General features: G+C 41.4%; 1 protein-coding gene across 1 annotated transcript in view; it reads right to left on the bottom strand.

Annotated features, from left to right (window-relative positions):
• Positions 1-1,290: 1,290 nt before the first annotated feature.
• The window catches only part of ube2b (ubiquitin conjugating enzyme E2 B), a 17,718-nt gene continuing 433 nt past the window's right edge, over positions 1,291-18,575 (bottom strand). The window contains exons 2-6 of the mRNA XM_033029308.1: positions 8,992-9,072; positions 7,559-7,584; positions 5,521-5,610; positions 4,667-4,755; positions 1,291-4,013 (exon numbers count right to left, since the gene is read on the bottom strand). Of these exons, the coding sequence (XP_032885199.1) occupies positions 3,885-4,013; positions 4,667-4,755; positions 5,521-5,610; positions 7,559-7,584; positions 8,992-9,072 (415 nt within the window). The 3' untranslated portion in view covers positions 1,291-3,884. The remainder of the gene's footprint in view (positions 4,014-4,666; positions 4,756-5,520; positions 5,611-7,558; positions 7,585-8,991; positions 9,073-18,575) is intronic.

Raw genomic sequence — 18,575 nt, 5'->3', positions numbered from 1 at the left:
TGCTGCTGTTGAAATCCTTTTGATTTGAGAAATAAGCATTTCCAGCAGTCCCCATTTTCATGGTAATTTGCCATGCATTGAATTAACATTACACCAAACGTACTGCAGAATCTCAGGCAATAAGGAAAGAGGCACTTGGCTCGTCAAGTCAACATCAGCAACCCAGCTCGGTGCAGTCTCTTAATCTCTGTGTGGCCATGGCAATCTTTTCCTTAACAGTAAATGAAGAGTGCACTTTTCAACATCACATTGAATTAAAATAATCACAACATTTGTTAGTTTTAGTTTCAGATAAATGGTTCAAAGCAAGAGCGGAATCTACACACCTAATTGTTCTTCAGCTGTTGTTTCACTTCACATATTGGTCAGTCATGCAGCAGCCCAACTTGCCAACCAAGATATCACAGCTACACTAGTCCCACCTGCCTCTATTTGGCACATATCCCTCTAAATCTTTCCTATCCATGTACCTGCCCAAATGTATTTTAAATGTTATAGTGCCCTCAATGTAGTACCTTCCATAGAGCCTCAACTACTCCTTGTGGCAACTAATTCCTTATACCCACCACTCTCTGTATTAAAAAGTTGCCCTTCAGCTTGCTAATAAAACTTTCCCCTCTCACCGTTAACCTATAATCCCCCCCCCACCCCCCAGATTAAACTTTACACAAGTTTTCTGAGCAGGGTTGGGTGTTTACTGATTAACATTGCTAACTGCTCAGAACAAGATGCTGAACCACATAAATGGAGACAGAAGGACACTGCAAGCCCTCCAGCACTTTGTTGAATTACACTGTGTTTTGCCAACGGTCAAGTATAACAAGGCATCTCTTAGGGCAGAAGAAATAAAGTTTGAAAAGCAAAGAAACAGCAATTCGTTAGGATACAAGTTGGGACAAAAGCCCGAAGGAACTTAGTTTTCAAATCTGGGGTCAAAGTAACTGCACCAAAACAGGAATTAGGGACAAAATAAGGATGATAAATTGCAGTAACAAGTTGGACTCACCAATTCAAACAAGCAGCTATCAGAAGATTCATGGCATAATTTCACCCACCAACCCGAGTCATTAATATTTAGACTAAACATCTAGACAAAAGCATTGGTTAAATAAATTAAGAAAATAAACTGGATGGCAAATGAGAATGTTAGGATTTCTCTGAATAGACTAATCAAATGGTCACAGTACTTTCCTCAGTTTGAATTATCTGCCACCTTATTACATTCATTGTGAGGACAGCAAATGCAAGAAAACACAGGTTTTTATCACTCTGTATTAAACTCAAAGCCTCTTCATAAAGTAAGAGATTTTATTAAAAAAAATCTGAAAATGTGTTTGCATCAATACATATTGTACAACATAAGCATGAAAACTGCAATCCCCAGAGGGCTAGAAACATTCTTGCTGGAGTTGCCTCGTAAAAAAAGAAATCCAGCCCGTCGATAGTTCAATTGTTTTTCCAAAGTCTTCAAGACAAGAGTAAAAACAAGGCCAAAAAAACACTACCACGACAAACAATTACAGAGTTAATATCATTAATCACTTCCTGTATAAAACTTCTTAAGTGACTAAATTATTTGTTTTCTTCATAAAATAGATGGTGACCAATTACTACTATTGAATTACTCGAAGGGATCATAAATACATTTTCCTTTACTCACGTCCTTATAAAAAGCATTGTAGAGTACAAAAATGTTTGATGCACCTTAAATGGGGCTAAAGATTTGAATGAAAACATCTTTACAAAATAAGAATAAGAGTTCTTTATACAGAATAAACAGTAATTCTCACAAAATAGCTGAAATTGTAACCTTTGAAAAAACATTACTAGAGTACAGTGGACAATTATATTAAAGTTAATTACAGCGAAAGCAGAAAACAAATGAGAAGTATTTTCACTCACACGCACACACATACGCATCACTAAAACCAATCTCCAAAGCTGCTTAAAAGTGAAAAGATGATCACCTGAACTACCCAGTTCACCGTGGTCACAATCCTTATAATGATAAGGCTTGTGAAAATTCCCTCCTGGAGAATACAGAACTGGATGATTCCTACTAAACACATCAATAACGATAGATGCAATTCATGCTTCAGACGTGAAAGTGGCTCAGTAGTTTGTCTTTAAAATGTCTCATTTCAAGTTTGACCTCCTGTCAGCTAAGTCACCCACTATCATTGGGTGTACTTTGGTGGGGCGGGGGGGTAGACAATAAGAATCTTTACCGTAGGTTAACAGTCACTCCAACTCTGCTCCACAATGGCAGACACCCTCTTTACTCCACAAAATAATTTGGGAATACTCTACATTTCATACTTGATTTTACAATCATTCCAATGGTTTTGTCCGTGTATTTAGTTTAGCACAGCAGTGACAAAGTATCATAAAATAAAACCACCAGCTTTATTTCTAACTAAATACACAGAACGCTACCAAAATATGAAATTATCTTCAGTGCAAGAGCATTCCAATTGTCCCCATAGTTGCCACTAATAGGACAAAGTGAGAGAGGATACTGAATAGATGATAAAATTACAATACATTTGGAATACTGCTCTTTATAAAAAGAAATCTGAAGCTTGGCTCTCCAGCGTACAGGATACCATTATGAACCGAACAAAAGAAAATTCAAAGCCAAATTTGGATGGGCATCAAGAAATGGCACCAGATTTAACTGTTGCATTTTACCATCAGGTGATCTAATAGCACTCGCGCTTATCCAAACCAGTGTTAAAAATGAAAAACATCAGGAGCCAAAGGATTTCATCTCCCATATGAATAAGTACCTCGGGAGGAGGGGGAGGGTAAATATTGAACACAATTTTTTATTTGCTGGAACAGACTTTAAAGTGTGATCAAATGCCTTAGTCTCCCAAACATAATCGACTCTTGTGAGACGGCACATGCATCGAATGAAGCAGGCTGCCAATTCACCACAATCCATTCTTAAATTTAATTGTGCTTTGTCGAGAGTATCCAAAAGTGAATAATTGAAAATGTAACAAGTCATGAGTGATCCATGCTACAGATTAGTAACCCACGGTCATAATGTTAAAGGTGACTATTCTACATGCACGAGATAACAGAAGCACCTGCTGTTTGTCCTTTTACAGATTCAAGCCTTTTCCAGTGAATCTGCGTGACCAATTGCTGGCTGTAAACACAACTAGTACCAGTTGTATTAGTCGAAACAGATTTGACACATGGTACACCTTTTCCAAGTGATAAACAGGCACGTTCCCTGCCACTCCACCTGACCCCTCCAAAATAAACACCGAGAAAATATGGGCACGTATTCTCTCATCAATTTCATTGAGAAATTCTCCCAGTTTCATCGAGAACTGGATGAAAAGAAAAGGCCTGCTTACTACGAACCTACACTGAGATTCTAAGTAAGTTCCAGGTCGGCCAACAGGCCGTTTGCTGTTGCTAGGCAGAATACATTGTAATTGCTTTTCAAGTGTACACAAGAGTTTCAGCTGGTGATCAGGATACCAGCATTTAACAGTGAAGTAGAGGTTTAATATAATGGATTCCAGAATTGGGATTTATTGCAATGGCAATGCAGCCAGCAATTCAACAATTTGCACTCACTTGTGTGAGTGAGGAGCTATTATGCAGGTTGATGCACACATGGATCAGTGATGATGCCTAAACAATGAAAGAGTGTACAGATTAATCAAATACTGCTTACAAATTCACATCATGCAACAGAAGAACCCTTTAACAGCACAAACGTTAAAAGGGTTGAATTCCTTAAGAATTTCAGCAAAGAACTTGTGCTGACTCTTCTGCCAGTCTCATGACACCATCTTGTGCGATTATTCAGATCGAACAACGCGCTGGGCAGATGGCAGAGAACTGTTGTTGCTGTCGAGGGGTTAGCAGTCACTCCAACTCTGCTCCACAATGGCAGATACCCTCTTCTCGTATTCTCGCTTGTTTTCTTGATAAAGTTGTGCAGCCTGGCTATTTGCTGGACTATTTGGGTTTGGCTCATCAAGTAGCGACTAGATAAGCAGAACAGATAGCATGTTAGATTTTGGAAAGTTGCTTCGAAAATCTTGTAAAGTTTGTTAACAGTTAATAAATTTAATACGGGTTAGAAACAATAGAAAATAGGTACAGGAGTAGGCCAATCGGCCCTTCGAGCCAGCACCGCCATTCAATATGATCATGGCTGATCATCCTAAATCAGTACCCCGTTCATGCTTTCTCCCCACATCCCTTGATTCCGTTAGCCCCAAGAGCTAAATCTAACTCGGGTTCCGACATGTGACATCACCTATCCATGTTCTCCAGAAATGCTGCCTGACCCGTTACTCCAGCATTTTGTGTCTTTCCTTTGTAAACTAGCATCCATATTCTTGGTTGCTAAATGTAACCAGTTTTGGTTCAGCATTACCTACATCTCCCTTTAAACGGTTTGGACGCCCAAAACAAGGTAGTAAAGCTAGTAAATAGTGCATTGTTTCTAAATCTTAGCCAACAATTAGGAACTAATTGTTTGATGATTCAATACAATCCACGTTATTATCCTCCCCGTCATTACAGCACTGTACAATTTTTTTTACCATTACAATCTTCAAAAGCTACTGAAAGTCTAAACAAACCACACTAAATTTATATGATAGAGATGACATTTAAATTACAGAAAATGTACCTGAATAGATGTTAAAATTGAAGAAACATCGTAAGTTGGACTCCAGCGATTCTGAAGAATGTCTAAGCATATACTTCCATCTGCATACACTGAAAACACAGAATAATACAGGAAATTAACTCTCATTCTGTAACAAATTATGCCATGTACTAAGTGTAATGCCATGCAATGAGATTTTTTTCTTTAGCCTCCAGGAGCATGAAAACACGGGCCCTTCAGCCCGCTGAGTCCGTTCCGACCAGTGTTCACCCGATCACATCCATAGTATATTACCTTCACTTATGAAGGAGCGTGAGAAACAAATGGAAGTAATTGTGGCATTTTGGGCAGCATATCTGAGGAAGGATGTGCTGGCCCTGGAGAGGATCCAGAGGTTTACAAAAAATGATCCCAGGAATGAGTGGGTTAACACATGATGAGCATGTGACAGCACTGGTCCTGTAATCACTGGAGTTTAGAAGAATGAGGGATGGGGGGGGGACAAACAGACCTCATTGAAACGTACGGAATAGTGAAAGGCTTGGCTAGAGTGGATGTGGAGAGGCTGTTTCCACTAGTGACTAGTGGGAGGGTCTAGGACTAGAGATCACAGCCGTCGATTGACAATTTTAATGCAAAGATAGATTCATGATTAGTACGGGTGTCAGGGGATATGGGGAGAAGGCAGGAGAATGGGGTTAGTAGGGAGAGATAGATCAGCCATGATGGAATGGCGGAGTAGACTTGATGGGCCGAATGGCCTAATTCTGCTCCTATTACTTATGATATGACCTTATTATATCATGAAGAGTTAAGGACATGTGGCAGAAACAAAATTGGCAGGTCTGTGTTGTACAATAATTTATAACACTTACCATTTGGATGGAACATTTTTGACACAAATCTAACTGTTGGAGGTTTATTGGGGTACTCTTCTGTGAACTCTATAACCAATTTGAAAGTACCTTTAAACAAAAATGAATATGTAATATCAATGAAAAAACCTCAGATACGTAGCCATGAAAGTGAACTTTATTAATCCTGCCGCATTCGACTGAATATTGATTCTCAATGTAAATCAAAGCAGAAAAACAAGATATCCTTCATATTAAAATATCAAATAGCACGTTTCCACAGTGCAAATGCTACAGTGGAGTTTTACTTTGTTGGACACAGTGAAGCAAGCATTCTAGCAGCAGACTACAGCAAACCCTCGCAATATCGGACAGAGGCTCCTGTTTCACTCCCCCACTCTTGCCAGTCACCCAACGAGCTGGCGCCACGTAGCATGCTTCCGGTTGCGGGAGTGGACAGAGCAAGCGGCATGAAGGCGGTGTGTGTATTGCACCTATCGCTGGTGCACCGCATGTGGGACCGGGAGCTCTGCGGCGGTGTGCGAATCCCAGCTTGCCTAACTCTCCCTCCTCCTCCCCAAAGCTGTGTTTCTTCCCTCCCAGCCTTGGACTAAACTTCATCCCCTTAATTCGGTTATACTGGACAATCGGCAATAATGGACAGCATCCCCTCCCCCATGGTCCGCTATCACAAGGGTTTATTGCATATTCATAGCACAAGTCATTCGAATATTTTGAGCCTAATTTGAGGAAGGACATCCTAATTTGAGGAAGGACATCCTTGTGATTGAGGCAGTGCAGCGTAGGTTCACGAGATTGATCCCTGGGACGGCGGGACTGTCATATGAGGAAAGATTGAAAAGACTAGGCTTGTATTCACTGGAGTTTAGAAGGATGAGGGGGTATCTTATAGAAACATATAAAATTATAAAAGGACTGGACAAGCTAGATGCAGGAAAAATGTTCCCAATGTTGGGCGAGTCCAGAACCAGGGGCCACAGTCTTAGAATAAAGGGGAGGTCATTTAAGACTGAGGTGAGAAAAACTTTTTCACCCAGAGAGTTGTGAATTTATGGAAATCCCTGCCACAGAGGGCAGTGGAGGCCAAATCATTGGATGGATTTAAGAGAAAGTTAGATAGAGCTCTAGGGGCTAGTGGAGTCAAGGGATATGGGGAGAAGGCAGGCACGGTTTATTGGTATGGGACAATCAGCCATGATCACAGTGAATGGCGGTGCTGGATCGAAGGGCGGAATGGCCTCCTCCTGCACCTATTTTCTATGAATAGGCTGTGCCTGATGCCAACTTGATGTCCACTTTTCTAGATAAACTTTACTATGGAATCAAGTTTACATCACTCACAAATACAAATACAAAAGTACAGGCACTTGTTTTTCAAGATTGTGTTTCATTAATGTTACTCCTAAAATAAAGTGTATGATCATGTACAACATCTTTTTCCTGCAAAAATCATTCGTCTCTTCTTCAACCGTATACAACATCAAGAGTGGATTTGAAAGGTCAGTGATCCAACATGCAAACACATACGACATTACACAAGTTCATTTATGGGTGAACACATTTCAATGACATGTCCCTTGATGCAGAATGACGTACGATTCAAGGATCAGAAAATATTCCCTCCACCTTTGTCATAGATTGATAGTGTGGAAACAGGCCCTTCAGACCAACTTGCCCACACCGGCCAACATGCCCCAGCTACACTAGTCCCACCTGCCTGCACTTGGTCCATATCCTTCCAAACCTGCCCTATCCATGTGCCTGTCTCACTGTTTCTTAAACGTTGGGATAGTCCCCGCCTCAACTACCTCATCTGGCAGTTCGTTCCATACACCCACCACCCTTTGTGTGAAAAAGTTACCCCTCAGATTCCTATGAAATCTTTTCCCTTTCACCCTGAACTTATGTCCTCTGGTCCTCGATTCCCCTACTCTGGGCAAGAGATTCTGTGCATCTACCCGATCTATTCCTCTCATGATTTTATACATTTCTCCTTCCTCACTAATATTCCAAATAAAATAAAAATGAAGAAACTTACCATCTTCAAAAGGTGTCCCTTCGGGTCTAGAAGTGGTTATCAGGAAATGAAAGAAAACGTGCATTAGAAATATTAAAAACCAACTAGTAGTAGAATATGTAACACACAGCCTAAGGAGGATAAAATTATTCTCATACAATATATTGTACCTTTGGTACAACTTAAAGCTGGTTTACTGCACACGGCATGAGCAACCAAGTCATCTGAGACAGCCGAAACAAAAAAGTTATTCGCATGATTGTTCTGAAATGGCTCTAAATTGCATCACCCAAAAATTAGCATAGATGTGACTTTACCAGTGTTAATTGTTCTATTCTAAATGCCGTCTCACCTGGATTAGCCCCAGTTTTAACATTTGCAGATTCTATAAAGCTAATCACACTTTAACAAAAAAAATTTGGAGCAATTAAATTAATGATCGTACAAAAATTGTGGAGCAGCTCCAGTTTTACCAATTTCTGAAATTATTGAATCGTTCTGGGAAAGGGATCTGTCCAGCTGCCTTTAACATGACCCCACGTCCAACTGTAATGCGCAAGCAAGGACAATGAGAGTTGACAAGCCACCAGATCGTGATCGGCACCTGAAAACCAAGCCCAGCCCTCAGCCAATGTAGATTCGTTTTTTTCACCATGATCAGAGATTAGTGATCAGCTAGGAACACACTTTCCAACTATTGCATCCCAACATAGGGGCCCAGGGTCCACACAACCCATTTAGCATTATTGATGAAAATCACCGAGTCTCCAGTTGAATGGCTTCAATTGAATGTCGATGGAAGTTAATTAATATCTTTTAAATATTCAACCATGCTAACCTGTAGAACATTTAAACCAAACATACTACAAAATTTAATTTAAGATATTTAATTTCAGCAATTTAAAGTCGAGGCAAAATATTCTCTGCGATCATGAATCTTTGGAATTGGCTTCCTCAAAGGGCATTGGAAGCAGTAGTTTTAAAGAAGAGATTCTCTAGAAGCAAGTATGTGAAAGATCATTACAGAAACACAGAATTAACATTACATTCAGATCAGCCATGACCTTATAAAACGGCCAAGCAGACTCGAGAGGTCAGGTGGTCTTCTCCCATGTACTTCTGATGTATGACAGTGATCAAACCCACAGCTTCAGTTCAACAATGCCAGATGAGGTCGTCAATGCTACGACAGCATTTAAAAGACACTTGGACAAGTACATGGATAGGAAATGTTTAGAGGGCAACTTGGCCAAACGTGGGACGAGCATAGATGGGGTGTCTTGGTTAGTATGGTAAGTTGGGCCGAATGGCTTGTTTTCATGCTGTATGACTATGACTCTATTCAGTATTTTCCCCAAGAAATCGTGTATGCTTTCAACATGTTTCAACACTTTTGTTGAGGGCTAAAAGTAAATTCCAAATATCACCGCAGCTACTCTGCTTAAAGTACTCACCCAAATATAACTGCATTCCATGACATTATGTTATTATCAGATGGTGCACCACTCACTCCTGCTGGAGGGTCCTCTTGCAGCCTGGTTAAACACAATATATTTTAAAATGTGAGCTCACAATTTCTTTTTGTGTTTTTAAAAAACATATATAAACCAGCATTTCCATGTCATTGAACTAAATGCACCCAATTGAATGTGTTTTTTGCAAGTCCCGACCCCAAACGTCACCTACCCAGTCTGAAGAAGGGTCCCAACACAATTCGTCACCCACCCAGTCTGAAGAAGGGCCCCGACCCGAAACATCACCCAACCTTCTTCTCCAGAGATGCTGCCTGACCAGTGAGTTACTCCAGCACTTTTGTGTCTAACTTCGCTCTAACCATAAATGTTGTTTAGCATACATTTTTGGGGTTAAAAAGGGCTAAAACCGCACAATTAATTTTCTCTGTCTAAGATAGAAGAGACAAAGTAATGCCCAGCTCCCACATGCCCTTGCATTAGTCTCCAGCCTGCTACTTATGTGGATGTCAGTGAATGTTTTCACACTACAAGAGCAGGTTTGTCAATTGGCAGACTTGTTGCATGCTGCCACGTTCCGTGCTGTTTGCAGCTCCTCACATATTTTGTCGATTGTTGTCAATTTACAAGAGGTGTAACAGGTGAAATTTTTAAATCACACAGTAGTAAACATCACCACTTCAGATAAATTACTTGCTTGAAGAGCTTTCAAACTCTACGAGAACTCCTACGCATGTCATGAAAGGAGTTACTGAAACATCCATGTTGATAATAGCGCCCAAAATAGATCCTGAAACAGGTTATTTTTAGAAAGTAGTCGGTATAAATAGAAAAAGAGCTTTAACGCTCCTGGGATTACAAAAACATCTTGGATGTAGATATGAAACGAGGCATTGTAAACATAATTTATGAACTTCTTTCACTCACTTTCCAAATAAACTTGGTGCAGAGTGGTGGCAACAGTGTGTACAAGGCCCCTGAATTAACAGCAATTTTGGTTAAATTATTTTTGATAATTAAATCATCTTCTAAATCCTTCACATCAGGAACTGAGTGGGTTGGTTGCATTAAACATAAGTTCCATTTACATCAAGCACTTTCCAGAAAGATGATCCACAACCCAACTTCAGAAACACAACTCCAACCCTGAATGCAAAAAGGACCATTGACCCTTGTATCGCTTATCCTCTCCTGCCCAACGTCTCTTGTTCTTCCCTCCCCTCATGAATTTACCAACCTTCATACTTAAAGTCTGAGTCTTGAGTTAGTATCTTAGTCAAGGAGATGTGCAGCACCGAAACAGGCCCTTCAGCCCACCTCGTCCATATCAACCAAGTTGGCATTTTGGGCTAGTCCCATTTGCCTGCATTTAGTCCATAGCCCTCTAAACCCTTCCTATCAATAAAGCTGTCCAAATGTCTTTGAACTGTTAATTCATTAACATTTGCCATAGATACTGCCTGACCTGCAGAGTACTTCCAATATTCATTCTTTAGGTTCAGGAACAGCTTCTTCCCAACAACCATCAGGCTTTTGAACAATACAAACACTAACTAAACTATGAACTGTTTTTGTTTGCACAAGGGACTTATGGGCCTGTTCCACAGGTGAATGTTCAAGCGACTGCCAAGTCGTAGTAGGTCGCTGAAAAACCAGCGACTGGAGCAGCGACTGTCAGAGTGGAACACACATGCACATACACACATCGCTTCCTTCACCAGCCAGTTATGCAGGCGGGGAACAGGGCAAGTGGGAGGTACGTTGCCCGAGTAAAATTCACACGGTGCAAAGCCAATGTGATACAGACACACACCGCGATGAACAGGAAGGTTGGCGCTGTATTTAAGACGGTGAAAGCACAGTGTACGGGAAGGGTCACGGAAGTCCTTTAAAAGAGGGGGGGGGGGGGGGAGGGGGAGGAGGAGTGGATACAACTTTTAAGAAGCCAGAGATACACGCTGTGAATCTCGGCGAACATTAACATAACCGGTCGGTTATCCTTGGTTCTGAAAACCACCGTTTATGTTTTCCCCCCCCAATGACCCAATGAAATTCACCGGTCAGCACCGGTGACAACCTATGACCTCCTGGCAACCCACTACCACGGCACCTACGTCATGAGAATTCTTGCTACTCTCCATGGTGTCAAAATTTTGGCCGGCACTTATCTTTCAACATGTTACAGACAGCATGTTGAAAAATTAGCGGCGGCCAGAATGAAGTTACGAGAATGCGGGAACTACTCACCATCATGCAGGCGACACCCCAGCAACCTCCGGCGAACATGTGGCGACTTCATAGTCTCCTGTAGTCGCCTAAAATGTCGCGTAAGTGGGACAGACCCATTAAGATTTTTTTTGCATTTTTTTTTTTAGTTAATTGAACTTTAATTTGATTATTATGTTATCTGTGTATAGTGAGTACTGTGCTCGTGGACCTGTCATGCTGCTGCAAGTAAGAATTCTATTGTTCTGTTTTCAGTACATATGGCAATCGAACACTCTTGACCCTCAGTTCCCCCCCCCCCCCCCACCCACTATTTACCCAGGCAGTAGTTCTCGTCTGTAATGCACTGCTATGGGAAGTGGTAGAAGCAGATATGATAGCAATGTTTGAGCAGCTTCAAGGCAGCACATGAACAGACAGAGAAATGGGATATAGATTAACATCATAGTCGGCGTAGTCATCGTAGGCAACAGGGCCGGTTCCTGCCATAATCTATCTCCTCCTCTTAGAATATTCAAATGCTATGCCTAGCAGAGTCTAAAAACAAACATTGTAAATGTTGTTTATGGACTGTTACAATGAACAAAATGCCAAACCAGCCGTACTGCTATTAACCCATATTTTATCACGATGTATAACTACACGTTCAAAATGTAAAATCTCATATTAATTCACAAACTATTTATTTGATTAAAAGAACGCTCAGGTAGGCTCTTCTGAACCAAATAGACAAATGGACTAATACAGATACACTGTGGAAAGGATTGTATCGGAATACATCATTTGGGAACAGCTCCATCCAAGACCGCAAGAAATTGCAGCGCATCACACAAACCAACCAACATTGACTGCATCTACACATCACGCTGCCTTGGCAAGGCCACCAGCATAATCAAGGGCCAGTCTCTCCCCAGACACTCCCTCTTCTCCCCTCTCCAGAGGTACAGTAGTGTAAGAATGCACACCTTCAGATTCAGGGAGAGTTTCTTCCCAGTTATTATCAGGCAACTGAACGGTCCTCTCGTCAGCTAGTGTAGTTCTGACTTTCCATCAACCTCATTGGAGACCTTTGAACTATCCTTAAATCTATAGTGCCCTCCATAATGTTTGGGACAAAGACCCGTCATTTATTTATTTGCCTCTGTACTCCACAATTTACAATTTGTAATAGAAAAATATCACTTGTGGTTAAAGTGCACATTGTCAGATTTTAATAAAGGCCATTTTTATAGATTTGTTTCGCCATGTAGAAATTACAGCAGTGTTTATACATAGTTCGCCCATTTCAGGGCACCATAATGTTTGGGGCACAACAATGTCATGTAAATGAAAGGAGTGCATAGTATTTTGTTGCATATCCTTTGCCTGCAATGACTGCTTGAAGTCTGCGATTCATGGACATCACCAGTTGCTGGGTGTCTTCTCTGGTGATGCTCTGCCAGGCTTGTATTGCAGCCATCTTTAGCTTATGCTTGTTTTGGGGGCTAGTCCCCCAGTTTTCTCTTCAACATATAAAAGGCACACTCAATTTGGTTCAGATCGGATGATTGACGTGGCCACTCAAGAATTGACCATTTTTTAGCTTTAAAAAAACTCCTTTGTTGCTTTAGCAGTATGTTTGAGATCATTGTCTTGCTGTAGAATGAACTGCCGGCCAATGAGTTTTGAGGCATTTGTTTGAACGATCAGATAGTATGTGTCTCTACACTCCAGAATTCATTATGCTGAGCCAGTACCTTCAGCAGCCATAGATGCCAGGCCATAACACCCCCACCACCGTGTTTCACAGATGAGGTGGTATGCTTTGGATCTTCTGCAGTTCCTCTCTCCTCCATACTTTGCTCTTACCATCACTCTAATACAAGTTAATCTTAGTCTCATCTGTCCACAAGACCTTTTTCCAGAACTGTGGTTGCTCTTTTAAGTACTCCTTGGCAAACTGTAACCTGGCCATCCTATGTTTGCGGCTAACCAGTGGTTTGCATCTTGCAGTGTAGCCTCTGTATTTCTGTTCATGAAGTCTTCTGCGGACAGTGGTCATTTATAAATCCACACCTGACTCCTGAAGAGTGTTTCTGATCTGTCGGACAGGTGTTTGGGGATTTTTCTTTATTATAGAGAGAATTCTTCTGTCAGTAGTGGAGGTCTTCCTTGGCCTGCCAGTCCCTTTACAATTAGTAAGCTCACCAGTGCTCTCTTTCTTCTTAATGATGTTCCGAACAGTTGATTTTGGTAAGCCTAAGGTTTGGCTGATGTCTCCAACAGTTTTATTCTTGTTTCTCAGACTCATAATGGCTTCTTTGACTTTCATTGGCACAACTTTGTTCCTCATGTTGATAAACAGCAATTAAAGTTTCCAAAGGTGATGGAAAGACTGGAGGAAAGACAAGGTGCTGAGAGCTCTTTTATATACAAGATACATTTATTGCCACATGTACCAATAGGTACAGTGAAATGTGTGGTAATTTGCATCTGCATTAAGAAGGCAATTAAACACACCTGAGCAATTACAAACACCTGTGAAACCACGTGTCCCAAACATTATGGTGCCCTAAAATAGGGGGACTATGTATAAACACTGCTGTAATTTCTACACGGTGAAGCCTAAATGTATAAAAATTGCCTTTAATAAAATCTGACAATGTGCACTTTAACCACGTGTGATTTTTTTTCTATTACAAATCTCAAATTGTGGAGTACAGAGGCAAATAAATGATGGGTCTTTGCACCGAACATTATGAAGGGCACTGTAACTTTATCTTGCGCTAAATGTTGTATCCTGTATCTTTGCATCGTGGACAGCTTGAGGGTAATCATATACAGTTTTCTTTTGACTTGATAGCACGTAAACAACAGCTTGTCACTGTACCTCAGTACACGTGACAATAATAAACTAAACTAAATTAAATTGACAAAACAATAGAACTTCAGTATCCACAAGCGAAGATAAAGGGGAAAAAGTTCCTTTGGTCATGGCAACCACCATCCATTGTACAATAGCTCACATGCACAATCTACTCGAGTGGATGTCGAGCTGGAAAAGGATCACAATAGTACAGTGCATCCTTCAGGCAACCTCTCATAACAAGAACACTGATCACATGTTAAAGAAAAACTTACTTGAATGGATTAACAATGGTAGAAACAATGTCAACTCAAGGAAGGGAGGAACATGGAGAGAGGGGATTTAAAAACAACAATGTCCAGAAAAAACAGAAAATAAATTTAGAAGACAACTCCTGATACAACAGCTCGTGAATACAGGGCTCAAATCAAAGACAATGCAAAAATATCTTCTAAGAACCACTTAAAGCCTTTTTAATAACTCTTGTCGCCCAACTTACCCACAAACAGTCTGGTACCCATGTCTACCCTATCGTTGGAGTTCCTCCAGAGTTTTCTCACCTCATTAAGTCCGTCATATTAGTTGTTATGGCTGTTGTCTTAATGTGTCTTCATCAAATTAAGGAAGGAATATTTAGCAAGGGAATCAAGAATCAGAGAACATGGGCTTATGGCGAGGGGGGGGGGGGGGAAAGATTTAACAGGAACACGAGAGGCAACTTTTCCACATATAAGGAACGGGCTTCCAGAGGAGGTAATTGAGGCAGGCAATACAATGACATTTGAAAGATATTTGGACAAGTACATGGATGGGAAAGATTTAGAGGGATATGGGCCAAACATGGGCAGGTGGGACCAGTGTGGATGAGGCTTCTTAGTCGGCAAGGACAAGTCGGCAAGGAACACTTTGTTTCGGAGCTGTATAAATCTATGAATTTAAAAGAAGGATTCAAGACAAAAACTACTGTAAGCCATGTCAAACTACCGGTAATACAGTTATTGAGCAGGAAATCTCATTTGCAGATACAATTTGGAACAAACCCATTACTTTGGGTCAAGTAATTTTGTACTTGCCAGCAAATAATCAATACAAATGTGATCTGATTTGTTCTGGTAAACTGCTTAATTATAGATTATACAGCATGAAAACAGGCCCTTAAGCCCAACTTGTGATGTTTATTAAGAGATAAATATTGATTAAGACACCAGAGATAACTTCCCATATTCTTAAGGTTGGAGGTGAAAGATTTAAGGTGAGAGGCAAAAGATTTAATTTGAACACAAGGAGCAACTTTCTCCCACAGAGGATGGAACAAGCTGCCAGAGGAGGTAATTGAGGCGGGTACTATAACATTTCAAAAAAGACAATTGGACAGTTACATGGATAGGAAAGGTTGAGAGGGACATGGGCAAAACGCGATCGGGTGGGTCTAGTGTCGATGGGGCATCTTGGTTGGCACAGGCAAGTTTGGCAGAATGCGCCTGTTTCCATGCCGATTGACTCCATGGCGCTAAATCTTCTCCATGAAGGTGACATTGGATCTTATCCCTCCATGAGCCTCAGTGCAAAATCTCATCCAAAAATATTGCCTCTGACAGTGGGCACACCCTCAGTGTATCACTGAAGTGTCACTCTAGCTGGACTTGAACGCAGTCTTCTGTCTCAACTGCAAAAGTGCTAATAACTGAGCAAACATCGAAGCATAAAAATAGTTTAGGTTTTTTTTTTGTTAAAGGCACAACATTCTAAATATCAAATTGGAGACATGTTTATAAATTTAGATGTTTTTCTAAGTAAATAGGATAGGTTTAGAAGGATACAGACCAAACCTAGGCAGGTGGGACTAGTGTAGATGGGGCATGTTTGTTGGAGTAGGTAAGTGGCCTGTTTCCATGCTGTATGACTATATGTGTAAGAAAGAACTGCAGATGCTCGTTACAATCGAAGGTAGACTCAAAATGCTGGAGTAACTCAGCGGGACAGGCAGCATCTCGACTCAAAACGTCTCCTATTCCTTCTCCCCAGAGATGCCGCCTGTCCCGCTGAGTTACCCCAGCATTTTGTGTCTACTTGTATGACTTTATACTGTTTTTACAAACAAAATGTTGTACTGCTTCTGAGATTTTGCACTTGGACAGCTTAAACTGTGAAAATTCCTAGTTTAGCTGTAATATTACTGCCAAACAAAGACCAGTACATTTTAGATCATTTTGAACTGCACAAGACTAGAATGGTCATTAGTGATGTTGCTTCTGACTTGAGATAATGAAGTTAACAATCACCAGAGTAGCAACTTAATACCTTCTCCTTGGACCATCCCTCGGGATGCAGAATTACACGTTTTGTGTTATCCTGTGGCTAAGGTCAATGTGGATGTGCAGATTTTGCCAGAGATGAGGCCAGTGGTGACTGACAGGACAAAGGGTTAGGTGCCCCATTCCCCTGTTAGGATAGGGCTCCTTTGTGCTCATGACAAATGAACTCCAATTTTCTTCCTCCATTTTGACCCATTGAGTGTGCTACACTTTCTCTGCTTAATGATGCCTAGATAGAGCTTCGATCAGAGACCTTGATGTTGGATATGTGAACAACGAAAAGAGCAGGGCAAGTCGGGCATCAATGTTGGCTGTGGATGGGATGAGACATTTCACAAAGGCAACATTGTCAGTAAGTACCTCACCAGTACTTTGAGATGCTGCTGCAGGTAGTCAATGTGTCTGAAGCATAAAGGAGAGCACTGCCACCAAGACCATGAGCATTGCATTTGGGACAAGTTCTTTACCATGAAACACTAAGAGGGCCAACAACTCTGCTGACACACTGATCTCATGATATGCACATTTGTGGAGAGGCAGTACCTATGTGTCAGTTCCAGTCCTGTATTTGGCTTTAAAGAAGAAAAAAAATAACTCTTATAGTATTCTTTATCATGTTCCTGGGGTGGGAGATTGCAACCTTCACGTGGTCCACCCTGTTTCGACAAATGCAATCAACCCCGGTGTGCACAGTCAAATAAGATCAAATAGAACAAGTTGTCCTACAACTTTAGGCTGTGCACGCCATACGCAAGAAGAAGAATCATGTTCCACACAACACTCACTTTGTTTGTGATTCTTCCTGTAAAACACATGACAGAATTGCAAAAACATTTACAATTCAGGCTCATAGGAGGAGGATTGCCAAGGGAACAGAGGGCTGCTGATATCTGTGAAAACACACATCCAGATGCAGCAGCAAGGGGGGGGGGGGGGGGCACAGGGAAAGAAACATTCCACATCTTCATAATGTAAAATAAAATTTGCAATAGAAACATTTCTCCACTTTTAATGATATGCAGTCAATTTTAATAAATATTATACCAAACGAAGGGACTGAGTCCCACATTTTCTGGCAGAAGCTGTGTTTTGCAGACAAAAATATAAGAGACCAATTTTAAAAGTCACTCATACCAATGCCGCTATGACACATTTAATTTTATTTACACTTCAGACACAGGTCAGGAGCAAAACACCAATATCATCCCATCATCAGGGACCAGCACACTCTCAGGTTTCATCAACAATTACTGATATGCCACAGATACACAGAGAGAGCGAGATTGAGGGAGAGGGAGAGATACACACACAGACGCCCAGACACAGAGACGGGCACACAGATACACTCAGCCACACACACCCAGGGAGACAGATACGCACACAGAGACAGACGCCCAGAGAGAGAGAGACACACACACAGACAGACAAGACACCCCATGGACAGAGATACACCGAAGCAGAGCTTACATCAGCAGCCTGACACACACACACACGGAAACAGACACACACATAGACAGACACAGACAGAGACAGACACACACAGAGACAGACACACACACAGACAGACAGACACACACACACACACACAGACACACACACACAGACAGACGCACACAAAGACAGACAGACGCACACAAAGACAGACAGACACACACAAAGACAGACACACACAGAAACAGACACAGATAGACAGACACACAAACAGATAAACAGACACACAGAGACAGATGCACACACACACACACACAGATAGACAGACACACACAGAGACAGACACACACACAGAGACACACAGACACACACACAGAGACACACACAGAGACAGACACAGAGACAGACACAGATAGGTAGATAAAGTGTTCAAAAGGGAACTGCAGATGCTGGAATATCGAAGGTACACAGACCCAGTCTGAAGAAGGGTTTCGGCCCGAAACGTCGCCTATTTCCTTCACTCCATAGATGCTGCTGCACCCGCTGAGTTTCCCCAGCAATTTTGTGTACCTCAGATAGGTAGATAGACAGACATACACACACACAGAGACAGACACACACAGAGACAGACACACACACACACACAGAGACAGAGACACACACACACAGAGACACACACACAGAGAGAGACAGACACACACAGAGACAGACACAGATAGATAGGTAGATAGACAGACAGACACACACAC

The sequence above is a fragment of the Amblyraja radiata genome, chromosome 11, assembly GCF_010909765.2.
Source record: "Amblyraja radiata isolate CabotCenter1 chromosome 11, sAmbRad1.1.pri, whole genome shotgun sequence".
Taxonomy (NCBI): Eukaryota; Metazoa; Chordata; class Chondrichthyes; order Rajiformes; family Rajidae; genus Amblyraja; species Amblyraja radiata.
Note: the sequence above shows the minus strand (reverse complement) of the source record. Positions and strands in the feature narration are given on the sequence as shown.